The sequence below is a fragment of the Tyto alba genome, unplaced genomic scaffold (assembly GCF_018691265.1).
Source record: "Tyto alba isolate M040663 unplaced genomic scaffold, T.alba_DEE_v4.0 Super-Scaffold_41, whole genome shotgun sequence".
Classification (NCBI taxonomy): domain Eukaryota; kingdom Metazoa; phylum Chordata; class Aves; order Strigiformes; family Tytonidae; genus Tyto; species Tyto alba.
In genome coordinates this window covers 2,178,872-2,198,088 of record NW_024881317.1, presented here as the reverse complement: position 1 = coordinate 2,198,088, position 19,217 = coordinate 2,178,872, and the positions used below count along the sequence as shown (strand labels likewise).

The 19,217-nt window shown below is 47.1% G+C and overlaps 1 protein-coding gene across 3 annotated transcripts in view; it reads left to right on the top strand.

Annotated features, from left to right (window-relative positions):
* Positions 1 to 14,897, top strand: part of SMAD3 (SMAD family member 3) — an 86,753-nt gene extending 71,856 nt beyond the window's left edge. For all 3 annotated transcript variants that reach the window (XM_042804132.1, XM_042804131.1, XM_042804130.1), the window contains 4 exons: positions 2,488 to 2,700; positions 4,072 to 4,209; positions 6,603 to 6,747; positions 10,157 to 14,897. In XM_042804132.1, coding sequence (XP_042660066.1) covers positions 2,488 to 2,700; positions 4,072 to 4,209; positions 6,603 to 6,747; positions 10,157 to 10,280 — 620 coding nt within the window. In that variant the 3' untranslated portion in view covers positions 10,281 to 14,897. The remainder of the gene's footprint in view (positions 1 to 2,487; positions 2,701 to 4,071; positions 4,210 to 6,602; positions 6,748 to 10,156) is intronic.
* The last annotated feature ends 4,320 nt before the right edge of the window (positions 14,898 to 19,217 follow it).

Below are 19,217 nucleotides of genomic sequence, written 5' to 3'. Positions count from 1 at the left end.
TGAAGCCTAAGACCACAAATCACAGGAGAAAGCAGCATCATTAAAAGCTTGGTTGCATTTTTTAGAGACAAGTTTTTCTTCAAAATAGGATTTGTTGGTTTGTGTCTTTCCTCAAGTTGCAAATAAGCTGGAAATAAAATTTCCATACGTCCTTCAGTGGGGAATCCACAGTTCCCTTGAGTCCCAACCAAGCGGAGGTGGTTTCTGAAGGAGAGGACCACAAAACCATAGAGAGCAGTGCAGGCTTCGGTGTTTTTATAACTGGAACAGTACTAATCTGAGGACATTGCTTAAGGATCAACAAAAATTGATTTGATTTTTCTCGAGCTGAGCAGCCGTTCAATTAGAAAGGCACTTGCTGCGGAATAAGAGCACAGTCATGTGGAACACAATCTGTTTTCTTAAGTGGGTGGACACACCTTAAGAGACTGATTAGTGCTGGTATTTGCTGTTCCTCGTACAAACTGCAGTGGAATCACGTGAAGCCCAGAGCCAGTTAGGATGTGTGCAGATCACTGCTGGGGGCCACAACCGCTGACTGCTGAAAGGAGGTTGGTCTTGGAGAAATAGGCCTGATGTGGCAGTTACCAGTGGGACAACCAGCCATGCCATACGAGAGAAAAAGGCAGGGCCAGTAAACCTGCGTAACTCCTGAATGTGTTCAGGATCACCTGTGCAGGTCAGGAGAGGGGCCTGCTTTAAGCTAAAAAATGGTTTAAAACCTGAAGGAACAGCAGGTGTGCTTACCAGATCGCTTAAATCGAAGTAGCGGCCCCTGTTCTCTTGAGCTGCCTTCTGTTAGCTTTGGCTTTGAGCATTATGTCCTTTCCCGTAACAGGAAGATACACGTTTTCTTTTGTGGGTGTAATGTGTGGAGGAGAGCAGGAACACCAAGCTTCGCTTGTGATAGATCACTTTTCTTTCAGATGATATAATTAAGGAAAGAGACTGTGCAAGAAGCTGGGAATGGGCATAAGCTCCAAAATTCAAGGACTTTGAAGATTGCTCAGGATGACAGAGTTCCCCAGATGCACTTCAATTCCTTATTTGTTGTCCGCAAAGCTTGTAACAGAGCAGAAACCAAGGGGTTTTTCTGATTATTAGCTACTTGGGGAAGTCATGCGCCACAGTAATGGAGAGGAAACCAGCAAGTCTTTTGGCCGAAGCCAGGCTGCTTCAACCTGTTCCCAAGGTTATGGAGTAACAGCAGGTACCAAATGAGAAATTGCTCTCAGACCTCTCTCGAGACACTCTCTTCAGCGTGCGAGGAGGCTGGGATGGTAAAAACCTGTCTTTGATTTTTTTGGAGCTGATCTCTTAAGCCCCAGATTTGCCTAAGCCTTGCAGGAGCAACAGATGGGAAAGCCTATGGAAAAAGTTGGGTTTTGCTGCTTCACGTTAACTCTTTGGCCAGATGGGAAGCTGTTCTGCTTTTAAGCACCGTTTGAACGGGGAGAAGTGATAAATTGGGGGGAGGACTGCAGGGAGTTCTTCCCTTGCTTTTATTTCTTGCCTTGAATGTGGGGAATAGAGCACTTATCAATTAGCTTAGTCTGCTTTCCACTTCCTCTGCTCAGCAGATTCTTGGCTTGCAGCAGGACTGGGCACCGTCCAGTGCAGTATTTCCAAGAATATTAGACTTGAGCCTTCCTCTGCTGAAATCTCGCTGGCTTCAGTGGGAGCAGTTAAGTCATTTGATGCCATCTGAATGTCCCACCTTTCTTGCATATTGTCTTCTGGAGACTGCCTCAGCCTCAGTCCACTCGTGAGCTTTGGTCTTTTTCTTCGGTCCACAGGCTGAGTCAAACCTTAACCCCAATAAAAGAGATGTGCCATCACCTATTGGGGAAATGGATTTTCTTTTGTTAATTTGAGATCAAGTGCACTGGCAGAAAGTATCCAATTTTTAAATCACATTGATGCCAGAATTAGGTACGATTTGGTGCACATTGCAGACAACTACTGGTTTCATCAGTGCTAGAGAGATCGTAACAGAGTCAGTACAAAGGAAAGCTGGATTTGCTGGCTGCTTGGTGTGAGTGCACAGCATTAGGGTTCTGGAGACCTGTGTTACTGAAAGCAGGTTTGTGGTCTGCTCTTTCAGAGGTTTTCTGTTTCTTCCTTTTCCCTCCTTTTCTCTTTTTAGGGTACTGGCTACCTAAAAGTGATCCCCACATTTCATAGTAAAGCTAAGTTTATTTTTTAAAATTTTCTCCAAGTATGAAGCTAGCTAATTAAGTGACACCCCACTTGCTAAGTGACTAATATCTTTGACTATTTGTGATTGTTCCATGTGCCAAAAGCTTCAGGGGTGACGTAACTTTCTAGCTGTGGTCCATTAAAATCTGTCAAGTAATTAAAGTTTGGTGGTTAAAGTGAGCCCAAGGAATGAAGCAGAACAATATTTCAAAATGGTTGCTTTTTTTTCATCCGCCCCCCTCCCCTCCTGAGGCCCTGTGATTCATTTGGCTTTTTGATTTTGTGCAGATCTGCAGCCTGTTACCTACTGCGAGCCAGCTTTCTGGTGCTCGATATCCTACTATGAACTCAACCAGCGAGTGGGAGAGACTTTCCACGCCTCGCAGCCCTCTATGACCGTGGATGGTTTCACTGACCCATCTAATTCGGAACGCTTCTGCCTTGGTTTACTGTCTAACGTGAACAGAAATGCAGCAGTGGAACTCACAAGACGACACATTGGTAATTTCTATTTCCTTGGTTTAGCCAGCGTCTTCCAAGGTGGAAGAGACCTGCATGTAGAGCTTTTTATTTAGCTAGTCAGCATGCAGCTTGGTCAGTTTTGGAACACTGCCGTGTTTGAATATCCGTGGTGTTTTAGCAGGCTCATCTTCCATAAAGGAACACTAATTGTATTGTTTGATTCAAGTATAATAAAGAAGTGCATTGAGGAACACTAAAATTGCTATATGTGTTATAGAGAGAATTTAAACTTTTACATGCGCTCTTCTGTATTTGGAAGGATGTTAGTGATAAACTTGTGTATTTCTTTTCCCTCCTGCACTGTTTTATTTTCTAACTGACTGTTCTTTTATAATGGAAACTTTATTCCTTGATTTTCATCTCAATTTCCACTTTTCCTGCTTATACTGCAAGATGACATTCGTTTTCAGTTAAACTTGCGCTAAGTAGGATATCCCAGATTTATGCCATTTTAATAAAAGGCAAAATTGCTTATGATCTGCCGTCTTTTCTGCTGACTTCTATCAAATATGAGCCTGCTTTTTATCCTGATTTTGCTCCCCTTTATACCCTTTCCTGAGCAGTAAACTTTAGACAGGAGGATCTTTCCTTACTTGTTTCTAATATGAGTTTTAGCACCACAGAAACCCCAACCCAGAAAACCCCACCAAGATTCAGAAAGCAGCCTTTAAATTCAGCAGCCTCCTTATGCTCTATGGAAGAATGAAAGCAAGTTATTCAGATAGGAATATAGGACCCCGGCAAACGTTTATTTGAGCAACAAAGATGTATTCCTGCAATTTGTTTCTTTATTAACTGAGATTTTAATAATTTGTGTAAACTCCTATGGGAACTGTATGTTTGTCCTTGTATGCAGTGTAATCTCAAGCAAAAGGCAATGGTTTGAAAACGTTGTATAATTTAATTCCAAATCACTAAGTAAATAAACCAACAGTTGTATCCAGCTGCAGTGACTTTCAGGAAAGGTTGGAAACCATATGTTAACTGATAGAACGTTCATATGGAAAATATCAGAGACGTGTATGTTTGGAGTGAGCAGGCTGGGAGGTGGTAAATTTATGCAGTCCCGGCTGTGATTGACAGTGGGGCCAGAGAGAGCAATTCTGACTTTATAAATTGTTCCTCCTGCCTTCCTCAGCTCAGCTCTCTCGCAGCACATTTACTGCTCCCTAATGGGAGTACCCAGTGGGCCAAAAGGGGTTTGGGTTTCCTTTTCCATCTTTCATAGTTTAGCTGCTTTTTGAGAGCTGTCTCATGCAGAGGTTGTCTACGTCTCTACCAGCTCTTCTTGCAGATTTTTTGCAGACGATTGGTCTAAGCTAAAGCAAAACTGTGCCATGTGTTTCCTAGGGAGAGGAGTGAGACTCTACTACATTGGCGGCGAGGTGTTTGCCGAGTGCCTTAGCGACAGTGCCATTTTTGTCCAGTCTCCCAACTGCAACCAACGCTACGGCTGGCACCCAGCAACGGTTTGCAAGATTCCACCAGGTAAGGAAGGGTGCCTTATCTGTGCTCCCGCGCAGGCTTCGCCTTCTGCAAACGGAGCCTTGCTGTGCAAAGCGAGCTCGCTGGCAAGGTAGGTGTGGATTTGCTGACCTCCATTCCTGACGACGCTCAGAGCCTTGAACCCTGTTGTATGCAACTTGACAAATTTGCCAGGGCATTATTTGTAGCGTATAGGATGAAGGTGCTGATAAAGGCAGCTACTGTGTATGCCCCCACCGTTGTTGGCACCACATTCACACAAGTAGGAGGAAACAGCACTTCAGGATCTAAGCAGAACTAAGAGCAGAATGTGCTACTCGTTCCATGCAGTGTTTCATCAGTCCATTATTGTATTGTAATTATCTGACATTCATGTTTATAATTGTGTTTGTACCTTCAAGTAAAAGAATACAACGTAATACATTTTTCTTAATTTAGATTCAAGATTCACCATAATAGATTTAAATTGTTACTTTTCTGTTCTGTAGTAAAACTTCCCCCCACCCCGCCCTTGCCCCCTTGTGAATGAATTTTATTCTAGGGAAATCGCATTTGCAGGCACCTTGTTCTGGTTACAGCAAACATATGTCTAAAGTATGCTGAAAGCTTACAAGAGAATTTATAGCATCTATCTAGGAAGAAAATACTTTTCTGTTAGATACATGCAAAAGAGCTAGTATGAAAGATGTCATTCAAAAGGGAATTTAGCTGCTTAGCTGGGCTTACAAAAGCCAATTTTTTTACAGTTAAAAGTATGTATATGTTTGAAAAACAACCTTTTTTGTTTAGAAATATTTGAATAAAGATTGACTTTCTTTTGGGAAGAGATTCCATACACTGCAAGCTCTGGCCCATCTTAACGAGTTTCCTTTCTCAGATGCTTAGGAAGCAGCTGCCAGTGTTGCAAACATGACTTAATTCTCCAGCCACATCACAAGAGTCCACCCCAGCTCAAGTCAACATCTGAAGACATAAACAACCCACATTTCCGCTGTAGATTCATCTAAGGAGCATTTTTTGGACTCCAGCTCTCCCCACTCCTGCCACGATCTTTGGCCGCCTTCTCAGCCTCATCTTCAAATCTTTGCTGGGTTTGAAGCAGTTTCTTCCTTCCCACGTTGACAAGATGAAGCCGTACCCGCTTCTCCCAGGCACAGTCGTGGAGAGACCCGTTCCCATCCAGTCCTGAAGCCTGAACAGCTTGGCAGGCTGATCCTGACCAAGTTTTTCGCTTCCCTTGCCACAGCTCTTCCTCTGTGCTCGGCCTGGCCCTGATGCTCTCACCCTTCTTATTTTCCCGCCTTAGACTGCAAGATGCCTGACACAGCTTCCCGTCAAACTCTCTGCGAGATACACGGCTACTTGTGCTCTTTGGGGGTGACAAAAATGGGTACTTGTTTCTGCAGCTGCTGAGCTGCTGCATGCGGTTACGCTTTACTTCATGTGCTTTGACCCAAAACAGGTGACAGTATGAGTCCAGCCCAAGAGAGTAAGCTCCGAAGTGATTTTAGAAAAAACACAATTCCTCACAGTCCAAATGGTTGTTTTTCAGACTTGGCCCATATGTAATTCCAAATGAGCATCAGCTGCGTGCCAGGTTTCAGAGTTTGACTTCTTTCTGGTGATCCGGGAGAAAGCAAGCATGGCAACGCTTTCTTTAAGAGTTGTGTGTGTATTTATTTATTTATTTGACCGGTGAGGAATGTTGTTTTAGTTCACCTTTATCACCTAAAAACAGTTGACTAAGTTCTTGGTCTTTTAGCTGGGACAGAACATTGGGGGAAAACTCCAGTTTTAAAGGAAAATTCTTTGGTGCATGGTAGTTACGTTTACGAGACGGTTATAGCAGAAGCAGCTCTACTACCAGCCTTTCTAACCCTGATAAGTGGTTTCTGGCTTTCCAGAGCAGTTTCTCTTCAGAACTTCTCCGTTACTTCTGCTGACGGGCACCATGTAAATCCAACAGCAGTGAGTTCCTAATTTCAGCCCGTGCATTCCTTCCTTTCGGGCCCCTTAGCTGTTACCGTTGTTAAGGGTTATGGTCATAGGCTTTTAAATTACAATATGAGAGAAATGACTGCAAGGGAGATAGAGGGAGGTTCCACATGAGGATCCCGAGTCTGGTCTCGTAGATCACAATCTGCTGTGTGGGCACTAACATTCATTGTTCTCTGTCCTGTAACATGGTTTTCTTCCTTTTCAGCATATGAGCTGTGAAAATGTGGCAACCTTGATTCCTTTTTCCGAAATGCTGTGTTTAAACAATCTGTGTAGAGTATCACATGGTCTGAGGATATGGGAAAGCAGCACTGAGTTTCTTTCCAGCCTCAGAAAGAAATGGTTTTCTTAATCTAGCTAAGCTAATGCCTTGTTCTTGTCGTGTTCTTTTTTCGCAGGATGTAACTTGAAGATTTTTAACAACCAGGAGTTCGCCGCCCTCTTGGCTCAGTCCGTAAATCAGGGCTTCGAAGCTGTGTACCAGCTGACCAGAATGTGCACAATTCGGATGAGCTTTGTCAAGGGCTGGGGAGCAGAATACAGGTCAGGCCTTTTGAATGAAACTTTGCAGTACGCTTGTGCTTGCCATTGCCACTCCTGTAGCTTGCGGCCTAGGAGAATGTTCTGCAAAGCTCCTTTACTCAGCTTTGAAGAATTAGCACAGTCTCTCTTCAGTAATGTAGGTAGGTTGTAGTTCTTGAGATCTGTTGATCTCATCTCTTGTTTTCCCCATCCTCTTTGTATAAAACGTACGTCGTGTGATGCAACTGGAAGACCACGGTGTTTGGTCACTGTGTTGTACAAACCTGAAGGAGAGTTGAGAAATCCAGATGGCCTGTGTAGGAACTATTACTTTTTTTTTTTCCCCCCTTAAAATTAGATGTATGTTTGATAGTTTGAGTGTCTTACGACTACACTGTTATCAGGACAGAATCAGTCTGAGTGCTTCCTAATCGATAAGGTCTGATCCTTCTTTTATCAGGGACTAATGGGATTAAAGTAAAAGCAGATTGTCTTGAAAATTTGTATTTGGAAGAACTGTTGGAGTTGCTGCAAAACTATAGTTAAATCTCCTCATCCTTTCCTTAGTGCTTGTCACAGGGCAATTGCTTAAATGTGACTGGAGGCAGGGGGAGAGAGAGGTCTATTATTTTTCCCAGTGAACGTTGAAGATAAAAAGGGAGATGCAGTAGGGTCTGATGCTTGGAATTGATGATGTGGTTATTCTGACAGCGTGGAGACAGCGTGAGGGGCAGAGTACTCCACAGCTCGTGTTGCTGTTGCTCCACTGCGTTAGCGAGCGAACGTCCCTCAGTAGCAAAGGGAGTGAAATCAGCGTTTAACGGTACAAGTAGGGGAGACGAAATCCGCTGGAAAATGAATGTCGTTTTATGAGAGAGAAAGCTGGCAAGGACTTAAGCCAAATGTGATTTTGAAGTACTTGACTGTGCACCCTTTAGATCCGCGGCCTCATTTGAAAATGGGGGGGCAGGCCCTGCCCGCGGCGCAGCGGGGCCGCCGGCCGACGCTCCCCTCGCACGGCTGCCCGCGGCAGGCGGGGGAGATGCCGCAGTGTCAGCTGGAGCCTGGGCCCTGCACGTTACTCTCCCACTTTCTTCATTTCTCCAGATGTTTGGAGTCCATTTTGTTTTGAAATTGTCCTGCACCCGGGCCAGAGCATTTCAGCCCTGGCTCGCAGCCACGGCTCGTAATGAAATCCAGATGAGCATGACTTACGGAAAGTCAGCTATCTCATTAGAGCATTGTAGTCAGTGAAACCCTACGCTCACGCTGACCGCGCCGAAGCCGCTCTCTTGCTCCTTCATTTCCTTGCCACAAAATACTACATCTGATTGCCTTTGTCAGAGCACGTTTATTTGTTGAACTGATTCATCTATGAAACCGTTACTGTGCGAGCTGCATCCAGAGCGCTGTTCCAGTGATTTCTGGTTCAGCTGCTTAGCCTTTTGAGCAGACTCATTGGTGGGGTGTTTAGTGCTTTTGTGTGCCGGGGATTTGGTGGAGGGAAGCGGGGGAGAAGCCAATTGCATAATCAGCCCGTGATACAGAGGTTCTCTGTCCAGCGAGAGCCCCGTGGAGCAAGCTGAAGGCACGGAGAGCTTTGAGGGTTTGCCTTTCTGAAAGGCTGGAGCCAGTGTGTTGGTCATCTAGGTAGAGTGAAGTTTGCCGTGGTAGATTTGCAGAGGGCAGAAGCTCGGCAGCCCCACGGGTAGCAGGTTTCCATACAGTGTTGCCTGGAGAGTCGTCGGACTGCTCAGTGTCAGGCTGATTTCAGGCAGCAGAGGGGAATGCCCTGTGCGAAGTTAAGGGAGACTCGTTTTTCCCTGGGACCTGAGGGGTTTGTGTGCTTCACTGAAGCTGAGAGCGCGAGAGGTGCTCTGCTCCTAGCCCTCGTCCCGCAGTCCTCCTGCCCAAACAGCTCACGAGCCGCGATTCCACGCAAACCACTCAGCATTAAGTCGCTGTACAGGACAAGCCCTGCCCACACGCCCACTCCTGGGGCATCGCCTGGCCTGGCAGCTCCGGGGAGCCCCGCCTGAGCTGGGAATGGGTGGGGTGCCGGCAGGGACCGGCTTCCATTTTCAGTTCAAAGGATGAGGGACGCGGGTTCATCATCAGAAGGGGTTGCAGCCCTTGGGCAAAGCCTTGCCGAGCCGTACCCGGAGCCCCGCTCCTCTCCCCGCGCCGCCGGAGGGCAGGGCTGGCGGTGGGAGCACAGGGGCGGCCCCGCGGAGCAGAGGGTCCCTTTGGCAGCAGCCGTTTCTCCCTGGGCCCCACGGGCTTCGGCTTCTCCCTCCCACAAGCAGATTCCAAGGACAGCTTCTGTGGGAAATGAGGGTGTAAAACAAGGCTGTTTCCAGGCTGTTTCTGCCTCTTCGGAATCTTCCTCCTCCGCAGCAGCTGTCCCTGCCTCTCTGCCTGGAACAGGACTCAGGCCATCCCTTGGCAGAGGAGGGAGAGCCCCTTGGCCTGTGCCCTGGCCTCCCTTCCCTTCCTTTCCTCCCCATCTCTTCTTGCTTTTACCAGCTGGAGACACTCCGTGGGGTCTGGCCTCAGGGAGAAAAACAGAGAGGAGAGGGGGAAAGCGCTTTGTGGCAGGGGAGAGTCAAAGCGTGGTGACCCAGCAAGGTACCCCCTCTCCTCTGGCCACAGCCACCACGTCTCGAGGGGTTTTGAAACACACGGTTCAATACCACGTTTCTGCTTTTCTGATAGCTTTGGCGACTTTTTAAACCCTGCTGCTTCTTTTGGGGCAGCGATCGAACGCAAATCCCTTGGAGTGCCCCAGCACGTGTAGTGTGGGGCTCAAACCTCCAGCGCTTCCTCCCGAGGTGGGAAAAAAAAAAAAAAAAAAAATCTCAGCGGCGTGTCGGGCCGCAGGAGGGAGAGGGCTCCACAGGAGGGGCTCTGAAGGGCCCAGTGGTGATCTCTCGCCATCACTTCCACATTCAGGTAAAAGATACAGGAAAAAAAAGGGCATCCTTGGCTTGCACGTAGAGAAATTTCATGTGTTTGGTAAACTGCTTGCCTTGCTATCTTAATTAGGAGAGGCAAGGTCTGCAAAATAAAACTGTAGGCTTTTGCTTAGACAAACACCTTCATTTCTCTTCAGGGAATCAGACGCTGCCTGTTTTCAGGAATCCGAGTAGTAAATAGGTTATATAGTGAGTTGCTCCTTTGGGATCTTGAGAAATGTAAAGAGAAAAGGTAGGGGTTTTAAAAGAAGTTGGCAGCATAGGCCAGAAGCGTGTTATAGTGGAGAGAGACATTCCTTTGGCCCCACATGCAGGACTATTGTCTAAGCAGGAAAGAATGCTTCAGTAGCTGTAAAACCTTTTCACATTTGTGAAGTTTTGTAAGTCACATTTATGTTCTTTTTTTTTTTTTTTTTTTTTTCCTTCTGTCCCCCCCAACCCCTTCTTTCTTGTAGGCGGCAGACTGTGACCAGTACTCCCTGCTGGATTGAACTGCATCTTAATGGTCCCTTGCAGTGGCTAGACAAGGTCCTTACACAAATGGGCTCCCCCAGTATTCGTTGTTCCAGTGTCTCCTAAGGAAACATCTCCTGGGGGTGGGTGGGAGGAACAAAGACTCTGGAAAATGGAATTGGCTTAACCCTTAGCAAAATGCATAGTGCATAGTAAACAAATTCCCAGTCACTGAAGTGATGAGAAAAAAAAATCTGCGGAAAAAAAAAAAAAAAAGGTGGTTTTTTTCTTTGTTTTCTTTTTTTTTTTTTTTTTTTAAACTAAAACCCCATTTAAGCCACTTCCACTGAAACCGTTAGCACTTTGGTTACAGTGCTATGGGCCATTGGAGTTAGAATTTGCAACCGAAGTTTATGATGATAAAAAACTGGACTTTGCTTCAGCGGAGGGAAGCCAGTGCTCTGGCTCCAGCCGTGCCCTGCCTGGCGGGCCCCGTGCTGCTGTGAGCACGCAGGAGCCACCGGCGCCTCGGAGGAAACTTTCCCTTTGCCTCGCTCAGCTCCAGGCTCGTGTCGTGCAGCTTCTCCGAAAAGCCAGACACCGTGGGACTTGGGGACGACTCTTGCTCGTGCAGGCCTGTCACCGTCTCCCTGATCCCCACCTGTGCTCCCTGGGCTTGCAGCAGCAGCGGGGAAAGGAGGCGTTTAAAGCACCCGCAAGAACTGATCCCCCCAGTAATGCTGCCAAAAGGAATTAATTTCCCACGCTGGACTACGAAGGAGGCAGAGTCTTGCTTCATGCCTGAGGGATGCAGCAGATAACCCTGATGGTCTCAGACTGGATTGACACGAAGCCAAAGGCCAAGCTTAAGGCTCCTTCTGCTATTGCTGCGTCGACTTTTGACTCGAGCTGCTCACAGACAGACACTCGTCCCGTGGGGAGCTCTGGCTGGATAAGTTAAGCCTTCGTTATTGTGCAGTCTGTTTGCATTAACTACAGAAAGTTTGCATTCTGTTTTCTCGGTATGTTGGATGGTGTCTGCCACTTGTTAAGTCTTAGGGGCTTAGTGAATCCAGTGTCCAGCTCTGCTCTAGTGATGGAAGTGAACAGGCCCTTGCTGCCATTTTCAGAATATGCAATTTAATAGGTTTTCCCATGCTGTCACACGTGACTGCACATGAACCAGGACATCTCAGACACAGAACCCCTCTGTTTAAAACTTATTTCAGCTGATTAAAACTCTCTGAGATGTGTTTTTGCCTGGAGAAATTGGGAGAGTGTGTATTTACTTGTATTATAAAATGTTCCTTTTAAACATACATGCTCCAGACTGTTTAATATTTTTTTTTCCCTGCAGCAACTGTCATGGCAAACAACTTCCACAACTGGAAAAAAAACCTTAGCACTTGTTTTTATGGTTCAAATTTGCCAAATAAGTCTCATAACTTCGTTAGTGCTGTCCAATTATCCGTTTCTTTATATCTGCATTGAATATCATATGCCTTTGTGCCAAAATATTAGAAGTGGGAGGGGAGAAAGTGATGATCAGTTTCCTATGGAAATTTTTTTTTTTTTTTTTTTCTTTTGTCATATACGACAGACAAACACAAAAGCTAGATGTGGCTCTGGGAAGGACAGACCCGGACGGACTTGACAGTGGTTGGCGTTGAGGCTTTGGTCCTGCAGCTCCCGAGCGCCCCGGTCCCATAATGGGCTCTTGACTTTTCACGGCATTTCAGACACTTCCCAGGAATTTCCATGTACCTGCCTATCTGTAGAGGGAGGCTTTTCCCATGTGCTTGTTCCTTTGAGACTGCTCTGTTTGTCAACCCCCACCGCCTGGTTTGCAAAAAAAAAAAAAAAAAAAAAATATAAAATAACCCCACGGCTTTTGGACCTGTGGCCTCAGCAAGGCAGGGCACGAGGCGCCCCTCGGTCGGTGGACGCAGGAACAGATGATCCCAGGGGCTCGTTGCCGCTGGGTTTTTTTACCAGGCAAACGAGGGGATGCTGCAGAGAGTTTTCCTCCAGGAACAAGAGGTGACATTTTGTATGTGAAATTTCAATTCTGAGGAAGACTTTCAGGGGTGGATGTGCTCCTGAATGATACAGGCACTTTGGAATGGCCTCTTGCAGAATTTTGACTGTGTAACGCCGCTTGTATCATAGCGCTGGAGGTTTCCTAGGATTTTTGGGTTTGGTTTTGGTTTTTTTTTTTTTTTTTTTTTAGTTTTTGCAATGTGTCTGATTTTAGTTAAATCTCTGATTGCACAGCCTTGTGCAAAAAGAGCATCTGTATAAAATAGCATTTTCTAGCCACTTAAAAAGTAGGTCTGTCTGTCATTGTGGATTGATTTGGCATATACTTTCAGATACAGGTCTCTAACGTAGCTGCAAACACAAATTTATCCTGACTTTTGTGGAAGTTATTTGACTTGCTGTTTTAGCGAGAGAGGGGGAAAAAATCTGCTATGTAAAATGGCCCCAGGTTTCCTCCCCGAGTGTCTTTAACTGTTTTCATTGTCCGCATAATCACGGAGGAAGTTGGACTCTGTGGTGCCTTGTGCATTAGCAACGAAAATGACTCTTAAATTCCAGTGTCAGAGAGTTCAGTGCACGCAACGGTGTGTGCAGGAGCCCGGCCTGACCCAGAAGCTCCAAGCTGGAACAAACCTTAATTTTAAAATGAAGTTTGCACACAGAATCGCCTCCTCAGCCAAACCAAGAATTGGACCTGGATTGCTGCTAGGAACCAGATTTCTGTCTTCTGCTTGATAAAGGAGAACGGATTGCTAACTGTTACGAATAGATGCCTTTTGTAAAACGATTCAGATGATGCATAAGAACTTTGGTTGATCTCACCTCATCATCCCTAAAGTAAAACGACTTCACGTGGAAAATGTAAGCTGGTCTAGCAGTACAGTTAGATAAAATTGCAAAGATTATCTCCACTAAAGTATTAATTTCCTCTCCTCCCCTTTGTTTGCCTTCTCACTAATTCGTCAAAGCTTTATGGTTTCTAAACTTACCTTATAAAGTCAAATGGAAAGTCCTGTACCGTGCAACAAAAGATAAAGGCTGGGGGGGGGGGGGGGGGATCCAAGGGACGTGGCGGCCGAGTTTCCTTCTGTGTTGCAGGGCTGAGGGGGGTGGCAGGGGGGCAGCGGAGCCCCCGCCCCACGCGGGAGGGGCCGGGCCGGTCGCGTGGCGTTAACGCAGGGGAGGAGGTCGCCGGCGGCTTCTCGGGTTTCCTTTTTTTTCCTGCAACTTTATTAAAGTAGCTTTCGATATGTAGCACAAATGTACGCGATCAGCCATGCCCTAGCTTAGATTACACGTCTGTACTGGAATATCTTCTCGTTTAAGGGTAGTCTTGGCTAGTTTTACCTGGATTTCATACGTTTTTGTTACTAGCAGAGAGTCACTAGCAGGAACTTTGACTCTTTTTAATTGGTGTAGCCATACACAAGGGCCTGGCTGCTGGCAGATGATATTGACGGCCTTGTGGTTTTAAATGACTGTGGTGATTTTTTTTTTTTTTTTAATTATTATTATTAATGTATTGAACCGAATTGCAGTTTGTATCTTGTATTAAGCTTGTCTTAGGAGCAATCCAGTGCTGTCCATTTGATTTAATCGCCAGGAATCGGCGTGCGTATGTACAAAGATGGAGAAATCTAATCGTAACAAATTTCCCCAAAGCTGTGGCTACCCATATATGCCCCAAAAAGGCTGGGGGTAACTTTTGAGAAAGAGTTAAGCAAGTTAGTTTCCTCTCCCCTTCAGGATCAGCACAGTTTGCGCCAGGCAGAGGACTCCTTTGCAGGGTGAAGAATATTCAGGACTCCATCTCAAGCAGCAAGTACTGCCATCCGTGCCTTGTGCTACTCACTGACAGGAAAAGCACAAGGGGCAAGAAGAACAGCTCGGTGAAGGACTTCGGCCATATCCCAAAACATCCAGGAGCTTTCCTAGTTCTCCAAGGTACTGGATAGGTAGGAGGAATGGAATTTCACAAATAAGCTGGTAAGCTAGGATGAGAAATAATTAGTCACTATATAGTAGTTGATTGAGCGGTATGGTTAAGAAATTCAGTATATGGTTTTTATTATGTACATGCTTTTGTATTTATGTTGTCTTTCTCGAATATTCGGATGAATCAAGTATTTAATTTTTCACAGAAAGGGCAGTTAAGGACTCAGAGTATCAAACCGTTCGCGTGTTCCTTTCTGATGACTGCTAGAAACGAGGCAATTACTGACGGTGAGCGCAAGAGACTCACCTCAGCACTGAGCAACCCGCCCCGGCGAATAAAACAGGACGGGGGCTTCTCCAGCAGGAGCCTTTGCCCGCGTTGCTGTTTGATCTTTTAGCAACAAGTCAGGTTCCCAGGTGGGCCCGTGAGTCGCGCCCTTCAGAGTTACGAGGCTTTAAAAAGAAAGGAACGTATTACTCCGTGAACCTTTTGGTCCCTCTTAGGTTTCTGCTGGAGGCAGCCGCCTCCCCCTCTCCATTGACTGTTCCCCCTGTGATAGATACGTATGAGCATGTTCGCATTAGCATTTAGATGTTCCTAACCCGGGATTGTATGTTAATGACCAGTGATGTCACCTCCCTGCTTTAGCTTGTTAAGCATTACCCACCTGTTTTGTTATTAAAGGCCTGTATCATGTATGCCCTCTTATTTCATACGTGAAACTGTAAGTTCTATTTTTGACATTTTAATAAACTTTGATTTGAAAACTGCGGCTCATGTAGAAAATAAGGCTGTTGTAAAAATCTATTCAAGGACACAAACTGTGAAAGCATTTGGAGTATTGAAACTGCAGGTAATCCAGAGACCAGCGGCATCTTTAGGTCTGTATGATGAAGGTTCTTCCCAGTGATTTGCACGAGATCTCAGTTACAGGTAAGATCTTCATTCTTTTTACAGTTTGGACGGTTTTGCTCAAGAATTTAAAGCCAGATGTAAAAAAATAATTTAAAAATTGCAACTAGTTGTTTTAACTAACAGGAATCAGAGGTGAGTAGCAGCGGAGCACTGTGGCTCAAAGGATTTATTGTCAAATTGCTGGAAAAGTCAGACGTAGCTCAGCATTGACTCTTGGCCCATTGTGCTAAACCGCAGCGGTGCTTTCACCTTATGGCTGTGAATGAGGGAGCGCGGGAGCTGCAGTGGGGTATCTACTGCCTTGTCCTCAGCGTCTTGTCAGGAGGCAGATCCTAAAATACCTCTGGTGTCTCTCTGCTGAGGAATTTTTTAAGTCCCGTGCTGAAGTCGCGGGTTTGGCCACTCGGTTGTTCTCTTCTGCAGAAGGGAGGAGGGCGGGTGGCTGGGCAGGCGGGTGCTCTCCGGGCCGTCGCGCGCCGGTGCTGCGGTGCTCGTGCTCTCGCTCCGGCTCGGCGGCATTCCTCCAGTCCACGCCTTGACCGTGCTGAAAAACAGGAATTCTCTCGGACCCGCTTTAAAAGTGCCCCACTGTTTCACCAAATCTAGAGAAACGACGGTTGGAAGAGACTCCTGGAGGTCTCTAGGCCGACCTCATGCTTGATCCAAGACTGCTGCCAACACTCGATTGGGTCGGCTGGGCTTCTGTCCAGATAAATCTTGAAGAAGAATCTTAAAGAACCGAGATTCTACCCGCCCCCTCCCCGGATAAGCCGTTCCATGGCTGCATTACGTTCCGAGTGGAAAAGTTTTCCCGTCTTGATCTCCCAGGCTGTATTTTTGGCTGTCGCCCCTTGTTAGAGTCGGTTTTTTTGAGTCGGCGCCCTCCCGTCGCGGGGACGGCGTCGTCGGCCACCGCTCCCGCCAGAAATGCAGCGAGCGGCCGGGCTGGAAGGGCGCTGGGCTCCTCCGCGCCCGCCGCAGGGGCTGGCAGCCGTGGATGTGTCCCTGCTGCTGTCGTCCCCGCGGGGGCTGAGCCTGGAGGGGACTTGGGGCTGTGAAACCTCCCGCGAAGCAGCAGTTTCAGGGCAGGTAGCCGGGTCGGGTGCCATATGGGGAGGGGGGGGGGAGAAAAAAATTCAGCTGGCCTCCGAGAGGGCATTCTCCAAACAGCCTTCCGAAACCACAGCATGCTATGATCTCATCCTGTGAACTAACGTTGCTGCTGGGGTTTCACTGCTACGCAGATATTTTGTTGTTGTTGTTGTTGTTGTTTTTTCCCGACAGAGGATTCACGAGAATCCTTTTTCCACTCCGTTTTCCAACCACGTGGTGATAAAAAGGTCCCGTCCAGGTTTTGCGCTGGGGTTGCCAAAACTCAAGCGTGATGCAATAAATCGGCTCCGAGCTGCGAGTTCTGCTGGTTGTCACCTGGATGCATCCCAGATTTCAGTATCACAGTCCTCTCATCTGCGCTGAAGCAAAATAAAATACAGGTTTGACAATAAACGAAAAATCTCAGAGCCTTAGCCAAAAAAAAAAAAAAAAAACAAACGTGACTTGACGTTGTGTGGAGGTTTCAGTTCAGGCAGAAGTTGGGCAACAAGCGGTTGGTCTGTGCTGGCAGGAAAGTCCCCCGGGAAGGGTCACCCCGGCCGTGCCACGCGTCCCACGCGCCAGCCCGGACCCGGCACTGCCCCCCCGCAAGCCCTTAACTGGGGAGCTGGGGGAGCTGGGGGGGTCTCTGGCTGTGGTGGGTGGTTCTGCACTGAGGGTTCATCCCTGTCTCTCCGCTTTCTCCGGGCTCCGGGGGGTTGGGGGTTCTGCTCCCCCCGGCCAGGCAGCTGCGTGAGGGCGGTGGGAGCCCCACCGGGGCCAGGAACCACAGCGCCCACCTCATAAACCATATAAACCTCCTTTTCTTTTGATTTTTCCCTATAATCTACTAATTGTGGGTGTTTAGGACAAAGTTTCCACGAGTCCAAAGCACTGCCAGAGTAATTGTTTTTTGTTTGAGATACGCTTTACTCTTCTTGTAAGCAAGCAGCAATTTCTCCTTCTAATAATTAATTAATATTTCTGTAGCCTTTAGTCAGAGCTGGGAGTTCGCTAGCAGGCTTGGAATTTGTCAGTTTAATTTTACACTCGAATGTATTTCTAACGACCCAACAACTAGTTTAATCGCAAAAAGAAATGCAAACTGAACTGGCTACAGAGAAAGACGGGACTTGGCCTCAGAAGCCGCATGGACTGTTTCGTATAGGTAACAAAATCAACAGCAGACGGTGTAACAAAAAAAAAAAAATCATCTTTTCTCAAGTCAAAAGAGCAGCAGTATTGCAGTGAAAAGCCTTTTGAGCCCAGAAAAAACTGTAGTATGTTTTGGCTGCATTTAAGGATGGGTCGGTACAACTACCAAGCCTGAACGCAAAAGATGACTGAGCCGTTTGGAATCGATACGGAGCCGCAGCCGACTGTGGAACGTGTTTCTCCAAGGCCCCCACGCTCACTCCTCCAAGTGCTGCTCTGGGTTAGAAAAGGCCAGGGGAGAGATACAGAGGCTCCGACTTCTCTGCGTGTGGAGAACAGACCCTCCCCAGAGAGCAGCTGCTCTGCCGAGGAGGAGGGTGGTTACCTTCCGAGCACGGAGCGAAAATCCCGCCGAGAGGCGGGGGTGAGCGGCAGCGGCCAAGTGCCCCCCGCCATCGGCAGCCGCTCCGGCGTCGCGTCACGTGGGATTTGCAGATTCTTCCCTTCCCTTTAATTTCAAGGTCTCCCGCAGCCTCTGGAGGGGTCGCCGTGACCCTTTGTTCGATGCTCTTTGCTAACACGGACGCGCTCGCGTTCCTTTGAGCTTCCTGGCGGAGACCACGGCCAGAAACGGATGCTTCCCGCTTTCACTGAAGCATCGTGGTTTTCTTCAGAATTGTGTCTTTAAAATTCATTTTCTGTACATCTCGGTGCTCTTGTGACCATCGTTACCTAGGCAAAGCCGCCACATCTAGCCACAGTGCATCAGCTTAACTGCGGAGCTCTTCCAGAGCGGTTCCAGTTGGGCACTGGAGCACCAGGGCCAGGGAAAACAAACAACTTCAAAACCGTTACAAGGCTTTAAAACCAAGAGGGGAATTCTTCTGTTGCTAAGCTGTGGCATACAAAGCGAAACTAGGTGAAAGACCCAGCAACGTTCGGGTTTGCTTCTCCACTAATGCCCCTTTTATTCATTCCTGTATTTATTTTGTAAAGAAATTCTGCAGCAAAATCGGAAGCCTCTCTTCAGAAAAAAAAAAAAAAACAAACAAAAAACCAGACAAACAACAAACCAAAAAAACCCAACCCACAAAACAACAAGCAAGTCACCAGCAAAGTAAACTTTGATTTAAAAATACAACACTCTTTTTAAGGATCATTAAAACTCCTTCCTTGTATCTCCTAGCCGCGCCTCCTGCCCTGATGGATGGTGCTTTTTTAAAGCGTAGATTGCAGGGACGAACAAGACCCGCGCTCACAGCACAACCGTGTTTGAAAGAGTCCCCCAAAACATCGCCTGTGCCAACGGCTCCTTCTTCAGCTCCCAGCACCCCTCCTTGTCCTCGCCGTACTTGCTCTGCGCTTTCGCAGGCTTCTTCCTGTCACCGCCTGCACCCAGAGCTGCGACTCGCTCCAGGGTGGATTTCCTAGACTACAAACCGATTCGTAGCAGGCTGGAGAAGCGTGTTCCCCGGCTGGTAATTCTGACTCCTGGGGTAAGGCGTCCTTTATGAGAATTTAGCTGCTGCTACCTTGTAAAAATGCAGCAAGGAAGTTGATTTGCATTCGTATCATTTTGTTAAATTTAAACAGTCACACGTCTATCACATAACGTTTTATAACGTGAAGTGCGTTATTTTCTTCACTGCCTTCACCTAATTTACTCTGCGCTTTTGCCGTTTATCACTATTGCCCAGCAAATAGAAAGGGAAAAAACCCCAAGATTTTGGTTCCCAAGAAGCAAACAGGGAGAAGCGTTCCCTGCTTGGAAGGAACCACCTTCAGTTCTTTCTTCCAGCTCCGTGTGCGGGGGGAGGAGGAGAAGCGAACGGGAGGAGGTGGGAAAGCCTCCCTGCAGAAGGAACAGTTCTTAAAAATAGTTATTCTACTACAGTGGCGCTACTGCTCAGTCTTTGTAGGAGAAA